The 20587-nt window shown below is 46.9% G+C and overlaps 1 protein-coding gene and 1 long non-coding RNA gene across 2 annotated transcripts in view; one reads left to right on the plus strand and one right to left on the minus strand.

Moving 5' to 3' along the window:
- ZNF511 (zinc finger protein 511) overlaps window positions 1-20587 on the minus strand; it is a 54397-nt gene that overhangs the window by 14901 nt on the left and 18909 nt on the right. The window contains exon 4 of the mRNA XM_066600338.1: window positions 19568-19726. Within this exon, the coding sequence (XP_066456435.1) occupies window positions 19568-19726 (159 nt within the window). The remainder of the gene's footprint in view (window positions 1-19567; window positions 19727-20587) is intronic.
- Window positions 1959-14618, plus strand: LOC136625817 (uncharacterized). Its single transcript, XR_010792582.1, has 2 exons — window positions 1959-2232; window positions 14522-14618. It is a non-coding gene; the product is annotated as an uncharacterized lncRNA (long non-coding RNA).

Here is a 20587-nt window from a genome sequence, read left to right on the forward strand (position 1 = left end):
TTTAGTTCGTTGAACTTAAACTTAAACGAACTGAACAGCCCGAGGGCTCTGTATTCTGTCTAGTTCGGCGCCCGTCCGGGCGGCCCCCAGAGCATTTTGGTGCTATGTATGCCCTGTTTGATTCTCTGGCGGTCTCATACGTGTGTTTGGGGTGCTACTGGGCCCGCCTCGGACACGCACCGACAAGCAGACAGGCTTTTACTATATGTTATAACTTGTAGAACAATGATCCGCTGACGACATAACCGTGAGCGGAGAAGAAAATGTCCATATGCATAGATATAGAGGACCGTCTGAGCATTTACGTGGTCGTCTATTTGTGGTGTTTCTTTTTCCGGGGGTCAAGCAGATAATGAGTGGGCCCCCAGACATCCCCAGTCCCCTGTTGGGGGGGGCCCAGGTGGTCCCAAGCCCACTCAGTCATTTGTAATAAGACATAGATGATACATATCTGTTTCAGGCATTCAGGTTTCGGTTTTCGGTCGGTGTCGCTCTTCGGTGTGAGGTCCCCGCCGTGGTCCAGGAGCAAGTTGGTCTTTGTGGTCTGGGTGGTCTGGTAATTTCGCTTTCGAAGGCGATGCGTTCTTCTTCCAGTATTCGCTTTCCTTCTTCCAGGGATCTGATGGAGTAGGGCCTTTGATTGATGCTGACCAGTAATGCAAAGGGAAAGTTCCAAGGATATCGGATATTCGCCTGTTGTAAGGCTAGAGTAATTGGTTTTAAGGCTCGCCGTTTGGCTAGAGTGGATGGGGCGATATCTGCAAAGATTTGGACAGATGTGGGGACTCCGGGGAGTGATTCCAAATTGCGTGCTGCTGCGAGCAGTTGGTCTCGCATCTCGGGATAGTGTAGTTTGAGTATTGTGTCTCTTGGGAGATTCGAGTTGATCGGTTTGGAGAGGGCGCAGTGTATTCTATCCATACGGAAAGATTCATGAGCTATTTGGGGGAGAAGAGCGGAGAATAGGTTTGTTGCGGCTTCTTTTAAGTTGGTAATTGATTCCGGGAAGCCTCAGATGCGAATGTTGGCTCTTCTGCTCCGGTTTTCAAGGTCCTCGCATTTGAGTTCAAGGGCTTCCACTCTTTCTGCATAATCGCCCCATCTCGTTCTCTCATGGTCTAGGGCGTCGATGATGTCGTCCGTTTTCTGTTTGAGATCGTTGGTGCGTTGCCCTAAATCATTAATTTGTTTGGAGATGTCGTGTACTGCCATTTGTAGTTCTTCTCGGAACAGTTTTGTGATGTGGGTGAGGAGTGCGGTTTCCGAGGCTGAGAGGTCTGGAGTTTGCGAGGTGCTGGTTGAGTCGTTGTTCTGACTTGCGGTGAGTAGGTTCTCCGGGCTCTGGTTAGGTACTGATTGCTCCATTTGGGTCAGTGGAGTGAACTGGTTGCTTGAAAATAGCTCCGGTAATGTACACTGAGATGCGGTTTGTCCTTTGTTCTGTTTGCTGATCCTCCTTGACATGTTATATCTTTATTGTTGTTCAGTTCAGTATTATGCTGTTCTTCTGTCCTATTTTACTGGGACGGAGCTAGAGCGCAGCTCATGGAAGGACCGTGGCCATTTCACTGGCTACGTATGAACCCGTATTTATGTGGGGGGGAGGGGTACCCGGCCGCGGGTGGTTCTGTGCGGTTTTTCAGTCGCAGTTAGATCTGTACGTGCAGGTTGGTCAGATACGTGTAAGTAGATGTTGCTGGCGTTGCCCTGCTTGCGCTCAGTTCTGAGTTGCAATGTGGGAGCAAGGTTCTGGTTGCTTTCTTGGCCTGTTGCTGCCTCTGATGAGTTTGTTATATGTATGGGCTTTTGTCTGCTTGCGATAGTGTATATTGCTGCTGGCAGAGGGGGTCCTGAGCTCAGTTGCTGCAAGTGTGGTTTTCATCCACTAGGTGGTGCTGTTTTGCAATAATCTGTAGCCAGGCGTATGCTGTGGCTCAGTAGTATATTATATTAGGAGCTGCCGAGAGACAATGATGGGGGTTTTGCTCCTGCTCTTTTCTTTAACTTATATGGAGGTGCTGGCCCCAGTTCCCCTTCTGTCTGCACTTTTTATATTACTGGTGGGGAAGTTTGTGACCTTGTTGGTCTGCAGCAAGTTGGCAGTTTATTAGCTTGGGGGAGGAAAGATGGCCGCTGCTCCACACAGGGACGGGATCTGGGCTCTAATCCTCCGCTGTGCCTGCTTGTTATGCTGCCCCTGGAGATTCTGCTCAGCTGGGAGCTGTAACCCCGGTGAGTCTTTTCTGCTGTGCTGTGGGTCGGCAATGTGGGGTGGAGGGCCTCTGTTCAGGCCGTGGGGGAGGGGGGTAGCCCCTGTTAAGTATGTGGCCGCTGCTAAGATGTGGTCAGGCGGCGTTGGTATGGCCGGTGTGAGCCGCGGCTGGAGTGCGTTCACTGTGGGTATTGGGGACTTCTGCACTGCACTTGGGGGGGGGGGGGGGAGGGGGGTAACTACCTTGCGCCGCTTTTCTCTGCTGCGGGCTCCGGCTAGTTTTCACCTGTGGTACCCCTCGGGGGTCTCCGTTTTCCGTTCCCGCCTGGTCGGATCGGTCCGCGGGTGTGCGTTGCAGTCTCCGGTGTTCTTTTGAGGCGGCCCTCTGATGTTATTCACGGCCAGCCTTAACCTTTCGGTCGGCCGCATCTGCAAATCTAGCCCGGGGATGCGCCTTGTCCTGTGGGCCGCGGTATCACGGTGTCGGTTAGAGGCCCACGGAGGGTCTCGTTCCACAGCTCTGGGTCTGGTGTAATCTGTGGGACTGTTTTCGGACCTGTGGGAGCCCTTGTACCGGGTCAAAGTCCGTTTTTTTATGTTGCACGGCCAGGAGCTTTGGGTGCTGCTTCTGGTCCCACCGCTGGCTAGGCACGCTCTCCCCAAAATGATACATTTTAATTACATATGCTAACAACATAGAAAGTAACTGCCATTGGAAAAAAATTCAAATGCACTTTCAAAGAGTTCTAAATTGATGAAAGAATTCCTGGCAGGTGGTTCGTTTTGAAGAGAGCCATGTAGTGACTTCATGAGATCATGGTTTATTTTTGGCTTGCCTCTTGTAAGTGAGTTCCGGAGCATCCATAGAAACAGACTAGCAGTAATCTGCAAGTATTGCTTCATTACAATGACCCTGATATCTTTGTTCCATTACAGAAATTTCTTGTGGAATTTTTCTCAGTGTTCATCACTGACCGCTCCACAACTAGGAGGGAAAAAGTCTAGATGGGAGTGGAGAAAATGGATTTTAAAGGACATGTTGTATCCGAGTTGATGGTATTTTTCCAGAAGTAGTGTCACCAACTGAGTGTAGTTATCTTTTTTGTTGCTAAGAATTCATGAATAACTCCCTTTAAGGCTTGTCAAGCTTCATTTTCTTTTTCCCTTCAAAACTTAGGCAAAAACACAGGATCCTTTACAAGTTGTCAAATTTGTGGCCTAACAAAAATGACTTCCTTAAACTTTGCATTACTCAATCTAGGAAATTTGTCTCAAGTACTTAAACACTGTCCTTTCCTGGTTCATACCTTTGACAAAAAAATGTCATTAAACCCAGCTTTATATGAATAGATGGAAGAAGAACATCTTTTAGGTCCACGAGAGGCTCGGCAACATTTTTCTCGGTAGAATCAAGATTTTGCAGGCCAGTCCGCTTGAATGTAATGTGATTTCCTATCCCTACTGTCTCACATACATAAAAAGCAAGAGTATTTAGTGTACTCCAGTTGCATTCCTAAGAGTACAGTGATGACTTTTAGATCACCACAAATTTTCCACTTATGTTCAGCATATTTGATTGAGGTGAGGGCTGTCATGTTTGCATGTCTCCTTCATGCGAACTGCATGACCAGCAGGAATAGAAGGACGACAGTTACTGTTGTGAAGTAATACAGCTTTCAAATAAGCTTGGGGGAGTCTATAATTAGCCTCCATTCAGTTGGATCATGGTTCAAATTCAAACATTTCATCAAGCCATTAACATTGCAGCAAACAACCAGATTGTTTCTCTTCTCAAAAAAAGGAAGCAGATCCCCCTGATGTTCTCTGTACTGTGAGACCCTGACATCACATTGGAGAAGATTACATTGCTGTAGTCTTGACCCCAGAAGTTCCGCCTTCTCCTTTGACAAGTCAAGGTCTAGCATGAGATCACTCAATTCCGCTTGACTCAGTCTGTGTGGTGGATCATCTTTTACCTCAAAGTCAGGATCATGGTATGTCGAAGGCTTGTTGGGTTCTTTTTCCAAACTTTCTTCATTTTCTACTTCAAGCTCATAATGTTGGGGTGGAGTAGGAACTGGTAAACTCTATGAATGTAAAATAGGTCAAATAGTAGATGAATGATTCGGGTATTGAACTGTTCCTGTTTTCTTAATTGAAAAATCCTGCCTTTATAGGCGGAGTCGAGCAGAAATAGCAGACATCTTTATGGTTTGTAGGCTACCACCAAACCATAGGCACAACAAAAGCCATCGATCGTTTTTTACTTTTCAGCCTCTCGTAGTTTAACCCCTTCAGTGACCTGTTTCTTACCACCTTGTCAGACCTACCAGAGTAGGTTTTTTTAATGGGCCAATCATTTAATTTCAACTAATTTTCCAGTTGCGTTTCAAAAGCCATAACTCTTTCATTTTTCCATCGACAGCCATATGAGGGCTTGTTTTTTGCAGGACAAGTTGTATTTTTTGATGGCATCATTTTTCGGTATCTATAATGTATTGCATAACTTTTGTTTAAAAATGTAGGGAGATAGGGGGAAAAAATAAATTTTGCCAGTTTTTTGGATTTCATTTTTACGGCGTTCAGTGTGCAGAATAAATAACGTGACAACAATATCCTCTAAGTCAACATGATTCCGGTGATACCAAGTCTGTACAGCTCCAATGTCAGAAGACATCCGACAGGGTATTCTTACCGTCTATTGCCAGCCACTCCGCTGTTGGAGCCTCTCTGGCGCACACACACTGGCTTTAGCCAGCAGATGGCACTGTTGTATAACAGCAAAAAGAGAAAGCCTTTTGGGAAACCCTCAATCCAAAATTGGATTGGAAAGGGGTAAAGCAATTTTACAGGCTAGTACGTTTATGACAATACCAAATTATATTTTTTTCTTTTTTTCGCTAGTTTTTCACAGTTTAAAAAGAAAAAAAATATATATATATTTTTATTCGCTGCATTCAAAGACCACTAGCATTTTAATTTTGTTTTATCAACGGAGCTGTGTAAGGGTTTTTAATTTGCGGGATGAGTTGTGCTTTTATTAGTACCATTAATTGATCTGTGCAGAATTTTGATCACTTTCTATTCCGCTTTTTGTATCGGGGAGATACAAATTAGCTATTTTTGCCAGGTTTTAAATTTTTTCTCCCATGCTGTGCACCCTACAGATTAACCTCTTCTTGCTCCAGGACATACATTTACGTCCTGCAGCGTCGGAGGATGTATGAAGAGAGATCGCGGCACAGCCTCTCTTCATACAACGCGAGCGCCAGCCGTTTATTACAGCTGACCCCACTGTCAATAAGAGCAATCATCAAGTATTATGTCATACTGCATTAGCGATCAAAAAAGAAGTAAAAATAAGATCAATAAAGTTTTTTTTTTTAATTAATAAAAGTTTAAACTACCCTCCTTTTGCCATGTCTACAATAAAAAAAATCTAAAATCATAAAAGAAAATACATATTTGGTATCACCGCGTCCGTAAAGGTCCGGTCTATCAAAGTAGCGCATACGGTGAACGTAGTCCCAAAAAAAAATAAAAATAAATAAAGAATGCCAGAAATGCACTTTTTCAATCACCCTGTCTCACAGAAAAAATGCAATAAAAAACAATGAAAAAGTCTTGTATGCCGAATTGGTACTAACTAGAGATGAGCGAGTATACTCGCGAAGGCAAATTACTCGATTCAGTAGTGCCTTAGCCGAGTATGTCCCCGCTCGTCTCTAAAGATTCAGCGGCCGGCGGGGGGCGGGGAGTGGCGGGGGAGAGTGGGGAGGAACGGAGGGGAGATCTCCCTCTCTCCTGCCCGCTCCCTGCCGCAACTCACCTGTCACCCGCGCCGCCCCCCCGAATCTTTAGAGATGAGCGGGGAGATACTCAGCTAAGGAACTACTCGAGCGAGTAGTTCCTTAGCAGAGTATCCTCCCGCTCGTCTGTAAAGATTCGGGGGGCGGGGAGCGGTGGGGGAGAGTGGGGAGGAACGGAGGGGAGATCTCTCTCTCCCTCCCTCCCCCCCGCTCACCCTGCTCAATGCCGCAACTCTCCTGTCACCTGCGCCGGCAGCCGAATCTTTACAGACGAGCGGGAGGATACTCGGCTAAGGCACTACTCGCTCGAGTAGTTAGCCTTAGTGAGTATACTCGCTCATCTCTAGTACTAACATAAACTACAGTACATCCCGCAAAAAATGAGCCATCGCACAACAACGTCACCGGAAAAATTTAAAAAGTTGTTGCGCACGAAAAATGCAGCACAAATATTTTTAAAAAAATTAAATGTCTTTGAAAAAAAAAATACAAGTGCTACAGCAAAATAAAAAAAAAATAAATATATATATACACAAGTTTGGTATTGTAGTGATCGTACTGACCCATAGAATAAAGTTATAATATCTTTTTTGATACAGTTTGTGTGCCGTAGAAACAAAACGCACTGAAAGATGGTGGAATGTTGTCTTTTTTTTTTTCATTTTACTCCACTTAGAATTTTGAGTTTTTCAGTACATTATATGGTACTTTAAATATCACTTTCGAGGTGCCATCCTGAGATCACGGAATTTACCTGTCCACCTATGATGGCATACAAACGGGCACGCAATCTAAAGGACCGTTTGGTTCACACGTCTTCCTCTCTCCCTCTGGGGTCTATACAGAGAACATTGGCCCCTGTCAGAAATGGCAACTTTCCGTGTCTCGGATGTGCAGCCTGCCATAACATGGCTAAAGGTGACAGTTTCGTACATCCGAGGTCTGGGAAACGGTTTTATATACACTACCGTTCAAAAGTTTGGGGTCACCCAAACAATTTTGTGTTTTCCATGAAAAGTCACACTTATTCACCACCATGCGTTGTGAAATGAATAGAAAATAGAGTCAAGACATTGACAAGGTTAGAAATAATGATTTGTATTTGAAATAACATTGTTTTTACATCAAACTTTGCTTTCGTCAAAGAATCCTCCTTTTGCAGCAATTACAGCATTGCACACCTTTGACATTCTAGCTGTTAATTTGTTGAGGTAAGCTTGTGAAATTGCACCCCACGCTTCTAGAAGCATCTCCCACAAGTTGGATTGGTTGGATGGGCACTTCTGGCGTACCATACGGTCAAGCTGCTCCCACAACAGCTCAATGGGGTTCAGATCTGGTGACTGCGCTGGCCACTCCATTACCGATAGAATACCAGCTGCCTGCTTCTGCTGTAAATAGTTCTTGCACAATTTGGAGGTGTGTTTAGGGTCATTGTCCTGTTGTAGGATGAAATTGGTTCCAATCAAGCGCTGTCCACTGGGTATGGCATGGCATTGCAAAATGGAGTGATAGCCTTCCTTATTCAGAATCCCTTTTACCCTGTACAAATCTCCCACCTTACCAGCACCAAAGCAACCCCAGACCATCACATTACCTCCACCATGCTTAACAGATGGCGTCAGGCATTCTTCCAGCATCTTTTAATTTGTTCTGCGTCTCACAAACCTTCTTTGTGATCCAAACACCTCAAACTTGGATTCATCCGTCCACAACACTTTTTTCCAGTCTTCCTCTGTCCAATGTCTGTGTTCTTTTGCCCATCTTAATCTTTTTCTTTTATTGGCCAGTCTCAGATATGGCTTTTTCTTTGCCACTCTGTCCTGAAGCCCAAAATCCCGCAGCCGCCTCTTCACTGTAGATGTTGACACTGGTGTTTTGCGGGTACTATTTAATGAAGATGCCAGTTGGGTACCTGTGAGGCGTCCGTTTCTCAAACTAGAGACTCTAATGTGCTTATCTTCTTGCTTAGTTGTGCAACGCGGCCTCCCACTTCTTTTTCTACTCGGGTTAGAGCCTGTTTGTGCTGTCCTCTGAAGGGAGTAGTACACACCGTTGTAGGAAATCTTCAATTTCTTAGCAATTTCTCGCATGGAATAGCCTTCATTTCTAAGAACAAGAATAGACTGTCGAGTTTCAGATGAAAGTTCTCTTTTTCTGGCCATTTTGAGCGTTTAATTGACCCCACAAATGTGATGCTCCAGAAACTCAATCTGCTCACAGGAAGGTCAGTTTTGTAGCTTCTGTAACGAGCTAGACTGTTTTCAGATGTGTGAACATGATTGCACAAGGGTTTTCTAATCATCAATTAGCCTTCTGAGCCAATGAGCAAACACATTGTACCATTAGAACACTGGAGTGATAGTTGCTGGAAATGGGCCTCTATTCACCTTTGTAGATTTTGCACAAAAAAACAGGCATTTGCAGCTAGAATAGTCATTTACCACATTAGCAATGTATAGAGTGCATTTGTTTAAAGTTAGGGCTAGTTTAAAGTTATCTTCATTGAAAAGTACAGTGCTTTTCCTTCAAAAATAAGGACATTTCAATGTGATCCCAAACTTTTGAACGGTAGTGTACGTACATGGCTGGTATAGCTGTTGGTCAGCGTTTGTTGTTTATCTGATTAGCTGTCCGTGCGGCCTCCAATATGTGGGTCAAACCATTACGGAGGTTCGCAAACGGATAGCTAACCATAAAAGCAACATTAGAACTAAAAAACAAGATCTTCCTATCCCCAAGCATTTTGAGGACCATAATCACTCCATTAGTCAGTTGCAATTTAAGGTTATTGACTCAGTGGACAGGGATATAAGAGGTGGTAACAGAGAACAAAAACTAAAATTGCTGGAAGCGAAATGGATCTTTAAGCTGGATGCGTTGGCCCCTAGTGGCCTAAATGTGGATTATATTAGAGATGAGCGAACGTACTCATCCGAGCTTGATACTCGTTCGAGTATTAGCGTGTTCGAGATGCTCGTTACTTGTAACGAGTACCACGCGATGTTCGGGTTACTTTCACTTTCATCTCTGAGACGTTAGCGCACTTTTCTGGCCAATTGAAAGACAGGGAAGGCATTACAACTTCCCCCTGCGACGTTCAAGCCCTATACCACCCCCCTGCAGTGAGTGGCTGGCGAGATCAGGTGTCACCCGAGTATAAAAATTGGCCCCTCACGCGGCTCGCCACAGATGCGCTCTGACATAGAGGAGGGAAAGTGCTATCTTGGTGGAGCTGCTATAGGGAGAGTGTTAGGAGTATTTTAGGCTTCAAGAACCCCAACGGTCCTTCTTAGGGCCACATCTAACCATGTGCAGTGCTGTGGAGGCTGCTTTGTGCAGTGTTGCACATTTTTTTTTTTTGGTATATCGGCCATGCAGAGCATTGCGCCCTGCAGTAATACTCCAGGGACAGAAGTGCGTAGGCAGGGACAGAAGACATATTGATTGAATATAGGCAGTGGGCCTTTGCAAAAAAATTTGGGGCAAAAAATCTATTTGGCCTGCCTGTGACTGTGCTCAGTGTTCTGGGTCTGTCTGTGCTGCGTGTAGTAGTTCTACAAAATCATACGCAGCCAGCTGTTACAGCAGGGTTGCGCCAAATTATTTCCCGGCTCTATCTGGGCTGTGAAATCACTGCTGTATTGCAGTCCACAGTGCAACACTCTGCAGTTCTTTGACATACTCCAGGGACAGAAGACATATTGATTGAATATAGGCAGCGCGCCTTTGCAAAAAAAATTTTGGGCAAAAAATCTATTTGGCCTGCCTGTGACTGTGCTCAGTGTTCTGGGTCTGTCTGTGCTGGGTGTAGTAGTTCTACAAAATCATACGCAGCCAGCTAAGTGTTACAGCAGGCTTGCGCCAAATTATTTCTTGGCGTTCCGTAAGCGAAGTCAGCCTCCAACCACAGGCCAATAAGCGGCACATTTAATTACAGCGTTCTGTTTCTGCATTACTGGTAATACAGCATGCTGAGGGGTAGGGGTAGGCCTAGAGGACGTGGACGCGGCCGAGGACGCGGAGGCCCAAGTCAGGGTGTGGGCACAGGCCGAGCCAGTGCGGTGGCCAGGGGTAGAGGCAGGGCCAGACCGAATAATCCACCAACTGTTTCCCAAAGCACCCCCTCGCGCCATGCCACCCTGCAGAGGTCAAGGTGCTCTACAGTGTGGCAGTTTTTCACAGAGACGCCTGACGACCGACGAACAGTGGTGTGCAACCTTTGTCGCGCCAAGATCAGCTGGGGAGGCACCACCACCAGCATGCGCAGGCATATGATGGCCAAGCACCCCACAAAGTGGGACGAAGGCCGTTCACCGCCTCCGGTTTGCACCACTGCCTCTCCCCCTGTGCCCCAACCTGCCACTGAGATCCAACCCCCCTCTCAGGGCACATGCACTACCGTCTCCTGGCCTGCACCCACACCCTCACCTCCGCTGTCCTCAGCCCCATCCAGCAATGTCTCTCAGCGCAGCGTCCAGACGTCGCTAGCGCCACTGTTTGAGCGCGAGCGCAAGTACGCCGCCACGCGCCCGCACGGTCAAGCGTTAAACGTGCACATTGCCAAATTGATCAGCCTTGAGATGCTGCCTTATAGGCTTGTGGAAACGGAGGCTTTCAAAAGCATGATGTCGGCGGCGGCCCCGCGCTACTCAGTTCCCAGTCGCCACTACTTTTCCCGATGTGCCGTCCCAGGCCTGCACGACCACGTCTCCCGCAACATTGTACGCGCCCTCACCAATGCGGTTACTGCCAAGGTCCACTTAACTACAGACACGTGGACAAGCACAGGCGGGCAGGGCCACTATATCTCCCTGACGGCACATTGGGTGAATTTAGTGGAGGCTGGGACAGAGTCAGAGCCTGGGACCGCTCACGTCCTACCCACCCGCCGAATTGCGTGCCCCAGCTCGGTGGTGGTATCTGCGGCGGTGTATGCTTCCTCCACTAAACCCCCCTCCTCCTCCTCCTCCTACACAACCTCTGTCTCGCAATCAAGATGTGTCAGCAGCAGCACGTTGCCAGCAGTCGGTGTCGCGCGGCATGGCAGTTCAGCGGTGGGCAAGCGTCAGCAGGCCATGCTGAAGCTACTCAGCTTAGGAGATAAGAGGCACACGGCCCACGAACTGCTGCAGGGTCTGACAGAGCAGACCGACCGCTGGCTTGCGCCGCTGAGCCTCCAACCGGGCATGGTCGTGTGTGACAACGGCCGTAACCTGGTGGTGGCTCTGCAGCTCGGCAGCCTCACGCACGTGCCATGCCTGGCCCACGTCTTTAATTTGGTGGTTCAGCGCTTTCTGAAAAGCTACCCACACTTGTCATACCTGCTCGGAAAGGTGCGCCAGCTCTGCGCACATTTCCGCAAGTCCCACACGCACGCTGCCACCCTGAGGACACTGCAACATCGGTTTAATCTGCCAGTGCACCGACTGCTGTGCGACGTGCCCACACGGTGGAACTCTACGCTCCACATGTTGGCCAAGCTCTATGAGCAGCGTAGAGCTATTGCGGAATACCAACTCCAACATGGGCGGCGTAGTGGGAGTCAGCCTCCTCAATTATTTACAGAAGAGTGGGCCTGGTTGGCAGCCATCTGCCAGGTCCTTGGAAACTTTGAGGAGTCTACCCAGATGCTGAGCGGGGATGCTGCAATCATTAGCGTCACCATTCCTCTGCTATGCCTCTTGAGAAGTTCCCTGCAAAGCATAAAGGCAGACGCTTTGGAATCGGAAACGGAGGCGGGGGAAGACAGTATGTCGCTGGATAGTCAGAGCACCCTCATGTCTATATCTCAGCGCGTTGAGGAGGAGGGGGAGGAGCATGAGGAGGAGGGGGAAGAGACAGCTTGGCCCACTGCTGAGGGGACAGATGCTGCTTGCCTGTCATCCTTTCAGCGTGTATGGCCAGAGGAGGAGGAGGAGGATCCTGAAAGTGATCTTCCGAGTGAGGACAGCCATGTGTTGCGTACAGGTACCCTGGCACACATGGCTGACTTCATCTTAGGATGCCTTTCTCGTGACCCTCGCGTTACACGCATTCTGGCCACTACGGATTACTGGGTGTACACACTGCTCGACCCACGCTATAAGGAGAGCCTTTCCACTCTCATTCCCGAAGAGGAAAGGGGTTCGAGAATGATGCTATACCACAGGGCGCTGGTGGACAAACTGATGGTAAACTTCCCATCCGACAGCGCTAGTGGCTGAAGGCGCATTTCCACGGCCCAGGTAGCAGGGGAGGCGCAGAGATCAGGCAGCATGTACAGCGCAGGCAGGGGAACATTATTCCAAGGCCTTTGCCAGCTTTATGGCTCCCCAGCAAGACTGTGTCACCGGTCCCCAGTCAAGGCTGAGTTGGCGGGAGCACTGTAAAAGGATGGTGAGGGAGTACGTAGCCGATCGCACGACCGTCCTCCCTGATGCCTCTGCCCCCTACAACTACTGGGTGTCGAAGCTGGACACGTGGCCTGAACTCGCGCTGTATGCCCTGGAGGTGCTTGCTTGTCCTGCGGCTAGCCTCTTGTCAGAGAGTGCGTTTAGTGTGGCTGGGGGAATCATCACGGATAAGCGTACCCACCTGTCAACCGACAGTGCCGACAGGCTTACACTCATCAAGATGAACAAAGCCTGGATTTCCCCAGACTTCTCTTCTCCACCAGCGGACAGCAGCGATACCTAAACAATACGTAGGCTGCACCCGCGGATGGAAGCATCGTTCTCTATCACCATCCAAAACGGGGACCTTTTTGCTTCATCAATCTGTGTACAATATTCCTCCTCCTGCTCCTCCTCCTGAAACCTCACATAATCACGCCGAACGGGCAATTTTTCTTAGGCCCACAAGGCTGAGTCATATAATTTTTCTAAACAATTTTTATACGTTTCAATGCTCATTAAAGCGTTGAAACTTTCACCTCAACCAATTTTTATTTTGACTGGGCTGCCTCCAGGCCTAGTTACCAATTAAGCCACATTAACCAAAGCGATTAATGGGTTTCACCTGCCCTCTTGGTTGGGCATGGGCAATTTTTCTCAGGTACATTAGTACTGTTGGTACACCAATTTTTGGGGGCCCTCGCCTACAGTGTAATCCAATTAATTTTTTGCCCACCTGCATTACAGCTGACGTAACATCAGCTGTGTTGGGCACTGCAATGGGATATATTTATGTACCGCCGGTGGGTTCCAGGGAGCCACCCATGCTGTGGGTCCACAGGGAGTTGTAAATGCATCTGTCCACTTCTAAAGAACCCCGGTCTGACTGGGGCATGCAGTGTGGGCCGAAGCCCACCTGCATTAAACATGACATTACCTCAGCTGTGATGGGCAATGCAATGGGATATATTTATTTACCGCCGGTGGCTTCCTGGCACCCACCCATGCTGTCGGTCCACAGGGACTTCACAATAGGGAGTTGTACCTGCCTGTGTCTATGAATTAAAAACCCTGGTCCGGTTGGGGCATGCAGTGTGGGCCGAAGCCCACCTGCATTTAATCTGACGTTAGCTCTGCTGTCCAGGGCACTGCAATGGGATACATTTATGTACAACCGGTGGGTTCCAGGGAGCCACCCATGCTGTGGGTGCACACGGAATTCCCATTGCGGAGTTGTACCTGCCTGTGACTATTTATAAAAAAAACACGGTCTGACTGGGGCATGCAGACACCTTGACAGAATGAATAGTGTGTGGCACATAGGTTCCCCATTGCTATGCCCACGTGTGCAGCTCCAGATGGAGGTGGCACAGGATTGGATTTCTCATTGCTTCTGTACAGCATTGTGGACTATCGCCCCGCCCCTTTTAAAGAGGGTCGCTGCCTAGCCGTGCCAACCCTCTGCAGTGTGTGCCTGCGGTTCCTCTGGCAGACGCACTTATAAATAGACATGAGGGTGGCGTGGCATGAGGGCAGCTGAAGGCTGGGCAGGGACAGTTTGGTGTGCGCTGTGGACTCTGGGTCGTGGGGGGGGGGGGGGGGGTTGGGCAGCATGTTACCCAGGAGAAGTGGCAGCAGAGTGTCATGCAGGCAGTGATTGTGCTTTGTTGGAGGTAGTGTGGTGCTTAGCAAAGGTATGCATTGCTAATGAGGGCTTTTCAGAAGTAAAAGTTGTTGGGAGGGGGGGGGGGGGGGCCCACTCTTGCCGGTATTGTGGCTTAATAGTGGGACCTGGGAACTTGAGATGCAGCCCAACATGTAGCCCCTCGCCTGCCCTATCCGTTGCTGCCTGTGACTATTGTATATCGGCGATATACAAAAATGCTCGGGTCGCCCATTCACTTCAATGGGGTTCGTTACTCGAAACGAACCCTTGAGCATCGCGAAAAGTTCGTCTCGAGTAACGAGCACCCGAGCATTTTGGTGCTCGCTCATCTCTAATTATAATCCATTATTCTATCTCAAATGATCTGTATTAGGATTTTGATGGATGTTTTGCTACTTGATTCATACTCTGGTTTTTAAATCAATGTTTTAATTAACTGTTCTTTCTGCTTTTTTTCCAGATCACATTGGGTGACATAGTCAGTATTCACGCAGTTCACACTTGTGCTTTGTTCCATATAGATTGTTTAAATTAAACTATTATTGATGCAAATTGAATCATGTTTGTGTTTCATACTTACTGTGACTGTTTTAGACTTTACCATTATTTAATGATGGAGCGCAAATGGTGGCTTTGTATAATCTGCCTGTGTTGAAGAATGCGTGGTGGTTAACCTATTATAACAGGTGACCCACTACGCATGAATAGAGTAATTTATTGAATAATATTGATTAGTGGTAGTATAATTGATAGATGTAGTGAGTCTCAATATAAACATCATGGCTGTTCTATATGAATGGGCAACATTATTGTTTAACCAGATGAATATAGCCATAATATTTACTATGCATGGTGAATGGTTTGTAAATTGCCTACAATCCTTTGCCTATTGGCTAAAGGATTGCAACTTTGGGTATTAAACATGTTGCTTTTGGGTGCATTAGAATGGAGGCGAAGTTTACACTATGCATAGTTAATAATTGGTGAATCGTTTACAAGTCTTTGTCCATTGGTGAAAGGATTGTAACCTTGGACAGTAAACAAGTTGCTCTTGAGTATAGTGTATGTGAGAGTGGAGGATTTCAGTCGTGTATCGACTACGCTGTGGACGTAGTTCTACACCATTGGCGTTACTGCACTGCATTCATTCATTTAGGTGCTCCGTAGCCTTGCGCATGCACAATAGGTTGAAAGTGTGACTTAGTTATTTGATCACACTGAGTGCTCTCTGGCTGTGGCGCTGTGCTATAGGCATTAGAATCTTGCGCTTGCGCAGTCAGTGTAAATAGACAGCCGATAGTGACGGCACTAGACGGAACGCTCTGCTAATCCCGCGGGATCTCCAGTGAGAGTTGAGGAAGCGATGGACGTCAATGACAAGCGACTATACCGGAGGCATCCTGATTACAGCGCTGAGTATGACACTACTAACATATGATTTAATTATATATGCTGCACTGGTGTTATTAGACTGACTCACCCAATGAAGATCGATCTGTTTTAATTGTAATGTGGTATGTTGTCTATGATTGGTGTAGGTGGAGCTAGGGGTGCTATTTATTGTTGGAGTCTGTGTATGTCATTTAGAACTTGATAAAGACCCTCGGATGGAGGGTTGAAACGTTGTTGTGGGCACAATAAAGATTTGATCTTTGATTTAAACCCCCGGAGTGCTGCTCTCATATATACTCTGCTGCTTAAACCACGATCCAGGATCCAGGATCTCTGATGAGCGTGCACCGTCTGGTCAGGATTGTCTTCCCTATATATTCAAGGTGAAGTGTGTGCTGTGATCTATCAATTACATGTGATTAAATATCACTTTAAATACAACTCGCTCTGCAAAAAACAGGCCCTCATTCAGCGACGTCGATGAATAAATAAAGGCGTTATGATTTTTTTAAAAGGGGGAGAAAAAAAATGAAAAAGGGGGGGGGAGGGGCCGCATCATTAAAGGGGTTGTCTCGCGGCAGCAAGTGGGGATATACACTTCTGTATGGCCATATTAATGCACTTTGTAATGTACATCGTGCATTAAATATGAGCCATACAGAAGTTATTCACTTACCTGCTCCATTGCTAGCCATGGATCCGTCTAATTCTGATGTCTTCTGGCGTTTTTAGACGCGCTTGCGCTGCGGGTCTTCTGCTTCTTGTTTGGCCCGGGCACAAGCGGCGTTCTGGCTCCGCCCCCTTCTACGCATCATTGCGTAGCTCCGCCCCGCCACGTGTGCCGATTCCAGCCAATCAGGAGGCTGGAATCGGCAATGGAACGCACAGAGCCGATGGTGCACTATGGGAGAAGACCCGCGGTGCACCATGGGAGAAAACCGAAGTGCATCCCTGGGAAAGGACCGGCGGCCATCTTTGGAGAAGAATTTTATAACTCCATATTTCGTCGGATCGGTGAGTAGCAAGCGGTTTAAAAACCGCTTTAAATTGCTATTTTAGGCCAGGGGGGTGACAGGGGGAATGGGGTAATGTTAAATTTTGAGGTTTGCCGCGAGACAACCCCTTTAAGGGGTTAAATAATGTACTATCTTCCTTCTGTGGGTCATTGCGAATGCAGGGATTCCACATGTATAATTTTGTTTTTAATTTTTTACATAGTAAAGGGAGAAAGGTGGCGTTCTTGCATTTCAATTTTTTTACAAATTTTTTTTTTTAACTTTTTAAAATTTTTTGTTCCTTTAGGGAACTTCCACAGAGACCCATTAAGACTGCCCGATCACACTGCGGGGGTCTGATGGTGACAGCCCTGTACATGCTGAGGTCTCATAGACCTCAGAATGTAAAGGGTTAAACAGCAGAGATCGGAGGTTTTCTTCGTTCTCTGCTGTAAGAGCTGGTGCCCGGCTATCATCTGACAGATGAAGCCCCCTCCCTCTGTCAGCCCTTTACATGCTGCGATCGCATAGAGCCCGGGCTATATCATTATGGGCAGTGGAGCTTGTTCCGGAAAATTTCCAGGCGTGCCACTGAAGGGGTTAACTGAACAAGAGTTGCAACATATATAAGTGGAGCCCATGACTTATCCTGATCCCCCACCTACATACCAAAATATTGATGATAGGCAGTCTTCAAAAGAGGCGTCAGATTGCATTTCTGTGACAAAAATGTTAACACAAATGTAACAAAAATTATTCACTAAATCTACACATTTTTGTGGCATTTTGATATAGCAAATGTTACACTTCAAAAGCACTCCAAAACCAGAAATTCTGAAAAAAGGAAAAACAGAAACAATATGAAACTCAGTCATAGCAACATTTATTACATAAACATATGGAGAACGTTGTGTTATGTCAGTTGAGAGGTGTGACAACTCCCCCCCCACCCCCACCCCCCCCAAAAAATCCCACAAAATAAAAATGTAAACTCTAAAATATGACATGTCACTGTATCTGCAAAACAAGAGCTTATCGGTCATTTTTATGGTGATTTTTGAATTCAGCAGATTGAAATACATAAAAATATGCTAATTTTAAGCCCAAAACAAAATCATCGTTGGGCGGTGTTATTAGGAAATTATAGTACCAGTGTTTCTGGTTGTGCAATGCAACACACAGCTTTGCTATATGCACGTCACACACACAGTTGTGGTACATGGGCGTGTAACAGACACACAGAGCTGTGCTACATGCCACGCGCCTGACAGACACAGCTCTGCTACATGCCATGTGCCTGACAAACATGATATGCACATGGTACAAACTCAGCTCTGATACATTATATACACGTGACAGATACAGCTGTGCTACATGACATGTGCATGTTACAAACTCAGCTCTGCTACACGAAATGCACGTGACAGCACAGACACAGCTGCTACATCACATGCGTGTGACAGACACAGCTGTGCCACAGTACATGCGCATGTTGCAAACTCAGCTCTGCTACATGACATGCACCTCACAATCACAGCTGTACTATATGACATGCGCATGTTACAAACAAAGCTCTGCTACATGGTATACATCCATGCTGACTATACACATTACACACACAGCACATTAGACAGCCACTCACAGCTCTATTATATTTATGCTGACTGCACACGACACACAGCTCCTGGATACAGTGTCAAGCTCCTCGTCATGTGATCCCTGACTACACCCACACCGTTAATCACGTCGGTGATGTCATTATAGGTCCTGGTATTTTCTGTTGGCTTATCCAGCATACAGTACTACCAAACTCCAGAATGGCTCCTCCCACAGCAGTGACTTCACCACAGGTCCTTTAGCCTGTCAGATCTCTATGGTGGGGATAGGTCGGTGTCTCCTGTCAGGACTGCTGAGTTGTGTCCGACATAATAATGGCTTAGTTGTAATCTCAGTGTGTTAGAACCAGCTATGATGGAGCCAGGTGGCGGACCTATGACGGCGCCAGGGGGCGGAGCATGAGAATCACTCACTCACATACATATTAACGGACAAGTGGTCGTTAGTAGTTTGGTTAGGAATTATTAGGATATTATAGTACCAGTGTTTCTGGTGACACAGTGCCCCACACAGCTTTGCTACATGCACGTCACATACGCAGCTGTGGTATATGGGCGTGTGACAGACAAACACAGCTGTGTTTCATAACATGCGCCTGACAGACACAGCTCTGCTACATGACATGCCCAACACAGACACAGCTTTGGTACATGACATGTGCCTGACAGACATGACATGCAAATGGCATAAACACAGCTCTGTTACATTATATGAACGTGATAGACACAGCTGTGCCACAGTACATCCACAAGTTACAAACTCAGCTCTGCTACATGACATGGGCGTCACAGACACAGCTTTGGTACATGACATGCCCATCACAGACACAGCTTTGGTATATGATATGCGCCTGACTGACATGTGCATGGTACCAACTCAGTTCTGCTACATTATATGCGTGACAGACACAACTGTGCAACAGTACAAACGCATGTTACAAACTCACCTCTGCTACATGATATGTGCGTCACAAACACAGCTGTGCTACATGACATACATCCATGCTGACTATACACATTACACGCACAGCACATTGGACAAACAGCCACTTGGAGTTCTACTACATTTATGCTGACTGCACACGACAAACACAGCTCTCAGATACAGTGGTGAGCCACTGGTCATGTGATCCCTGACTTCACCCACACAGGTGATTACATAACTGTGATGTCATCACAGTCCTGGTACTTTCTTTTGGCTTATCCAGTATACAGTACTACCAAACTCCTCCCATAGCAGTGACGTCACCACCGGTCCTTCAGCCCGGCGAATATCTGTGATGACGGTAGGTCAGTGTCATCTGTCAGGACCGCTGAGTTGTGTCTGACATAATAACGGCTTAGTTATATTCTCAGTGTGTTAAGACCTGTCATAAGGGTGCCAGGGGCAGAGTTAAGACATCACCAGGCGGCAGGGCTATGACATCGCCAGGGAGCCGAGCTAGGAGACTCTCTCACATACAAACAGACAAGTGGTCATTAGTAGTTTGATGTGAAATTTACCTGGGCTTGTAATGTGGCGTTGATGAAATTGTGGCATCTGCAGAACTATAATCACCTATTGTTGAAACAATACTCTTCATTGATTCCATCACTAATAAATTTCCAGGTGTTATGTCCATGGACTGAGATTTCACTTTGCAACATTCTTGATTTATTTTGCTGTAAAAACATATAGATTAGTTCTGTAGTTTGTGTACATGGTGCATGGTAAAATGCCCATGAATACATAAAAAGCAAACGCACATGAAATAAATAATAGTATAACCAAATGGTTTAAAATAAAGCTGAAAACATAATAAATTACATTGAATGTGACAAACTTCCGTCTGTCATAATAATCCTTCTCTTTTTAGAACACTTTCTTTTATGGAGGAGCCCAGTTGATTAGGAGGACTACGGCAGCTTTCACATGACAGTACTAGTCAGTATTTTGCATCAGTCTCTTTAAAGGGGTTGTCTCGCGCCGAAACAGGTTTTTTTTTTTCCATAGGCCCCCCTGTTCGGCGCAGGACAACCCCAAGGGATGTGTTAAAAAAAAAAAAAAATTTTATTACTTACCCGAATCCCCGCTCTGCGACGTCTTCACCCACGATGCACCGCGGGTCTTCTCCCAAGGTGCACCGTGGGCTCTGTGCGGTCCATTGCCGATTCCAGCGTCCTGATTGGCTGGAATCGGCACACGTGACGGGGCGGAGCTACGCGATGACGCGTAGAAGGGGGCGGAGCCAGAACGCCGCTCGTGCCTGGACCGAGCTGAAGGGGAGAAGACCGCACAGCGCAAGCGTGTCTAAAAACGCCAGAAGACAGCGAATTTAGACGGAGCCATGGCGACGGGGACGCTAGCAACGGAGCAGGTAAGTGAATAACTTCTGTATGGCTCATATTTAATGCACGATGTACATTACAAAGTGCATTAATATGGCCATACAGAAGTGTATAACCCCACTTGCTGCCGCGAGACAACCCCTTTAATCCCTTTGTGACAAAGCCTGTTTGCACATTCATGACCAAATAGTTTAT

The sequence above is a fragment of the Eleutherodactylus coqui genome, chromosome 4, assembly GCF_035609145.1.
Source record: "Eleutherodactylus coqui strain aEleCoq1 chromosome 4, aEleCoq1.hap1, whole genome shotgun sequence".
Lineage (NCBI taxonomy): Eukaryota > Metazoa > Chordata > Amphibia > Anura > Eleutherodactylidae > Eleutherodactylus > Eleutherodactylus coqui.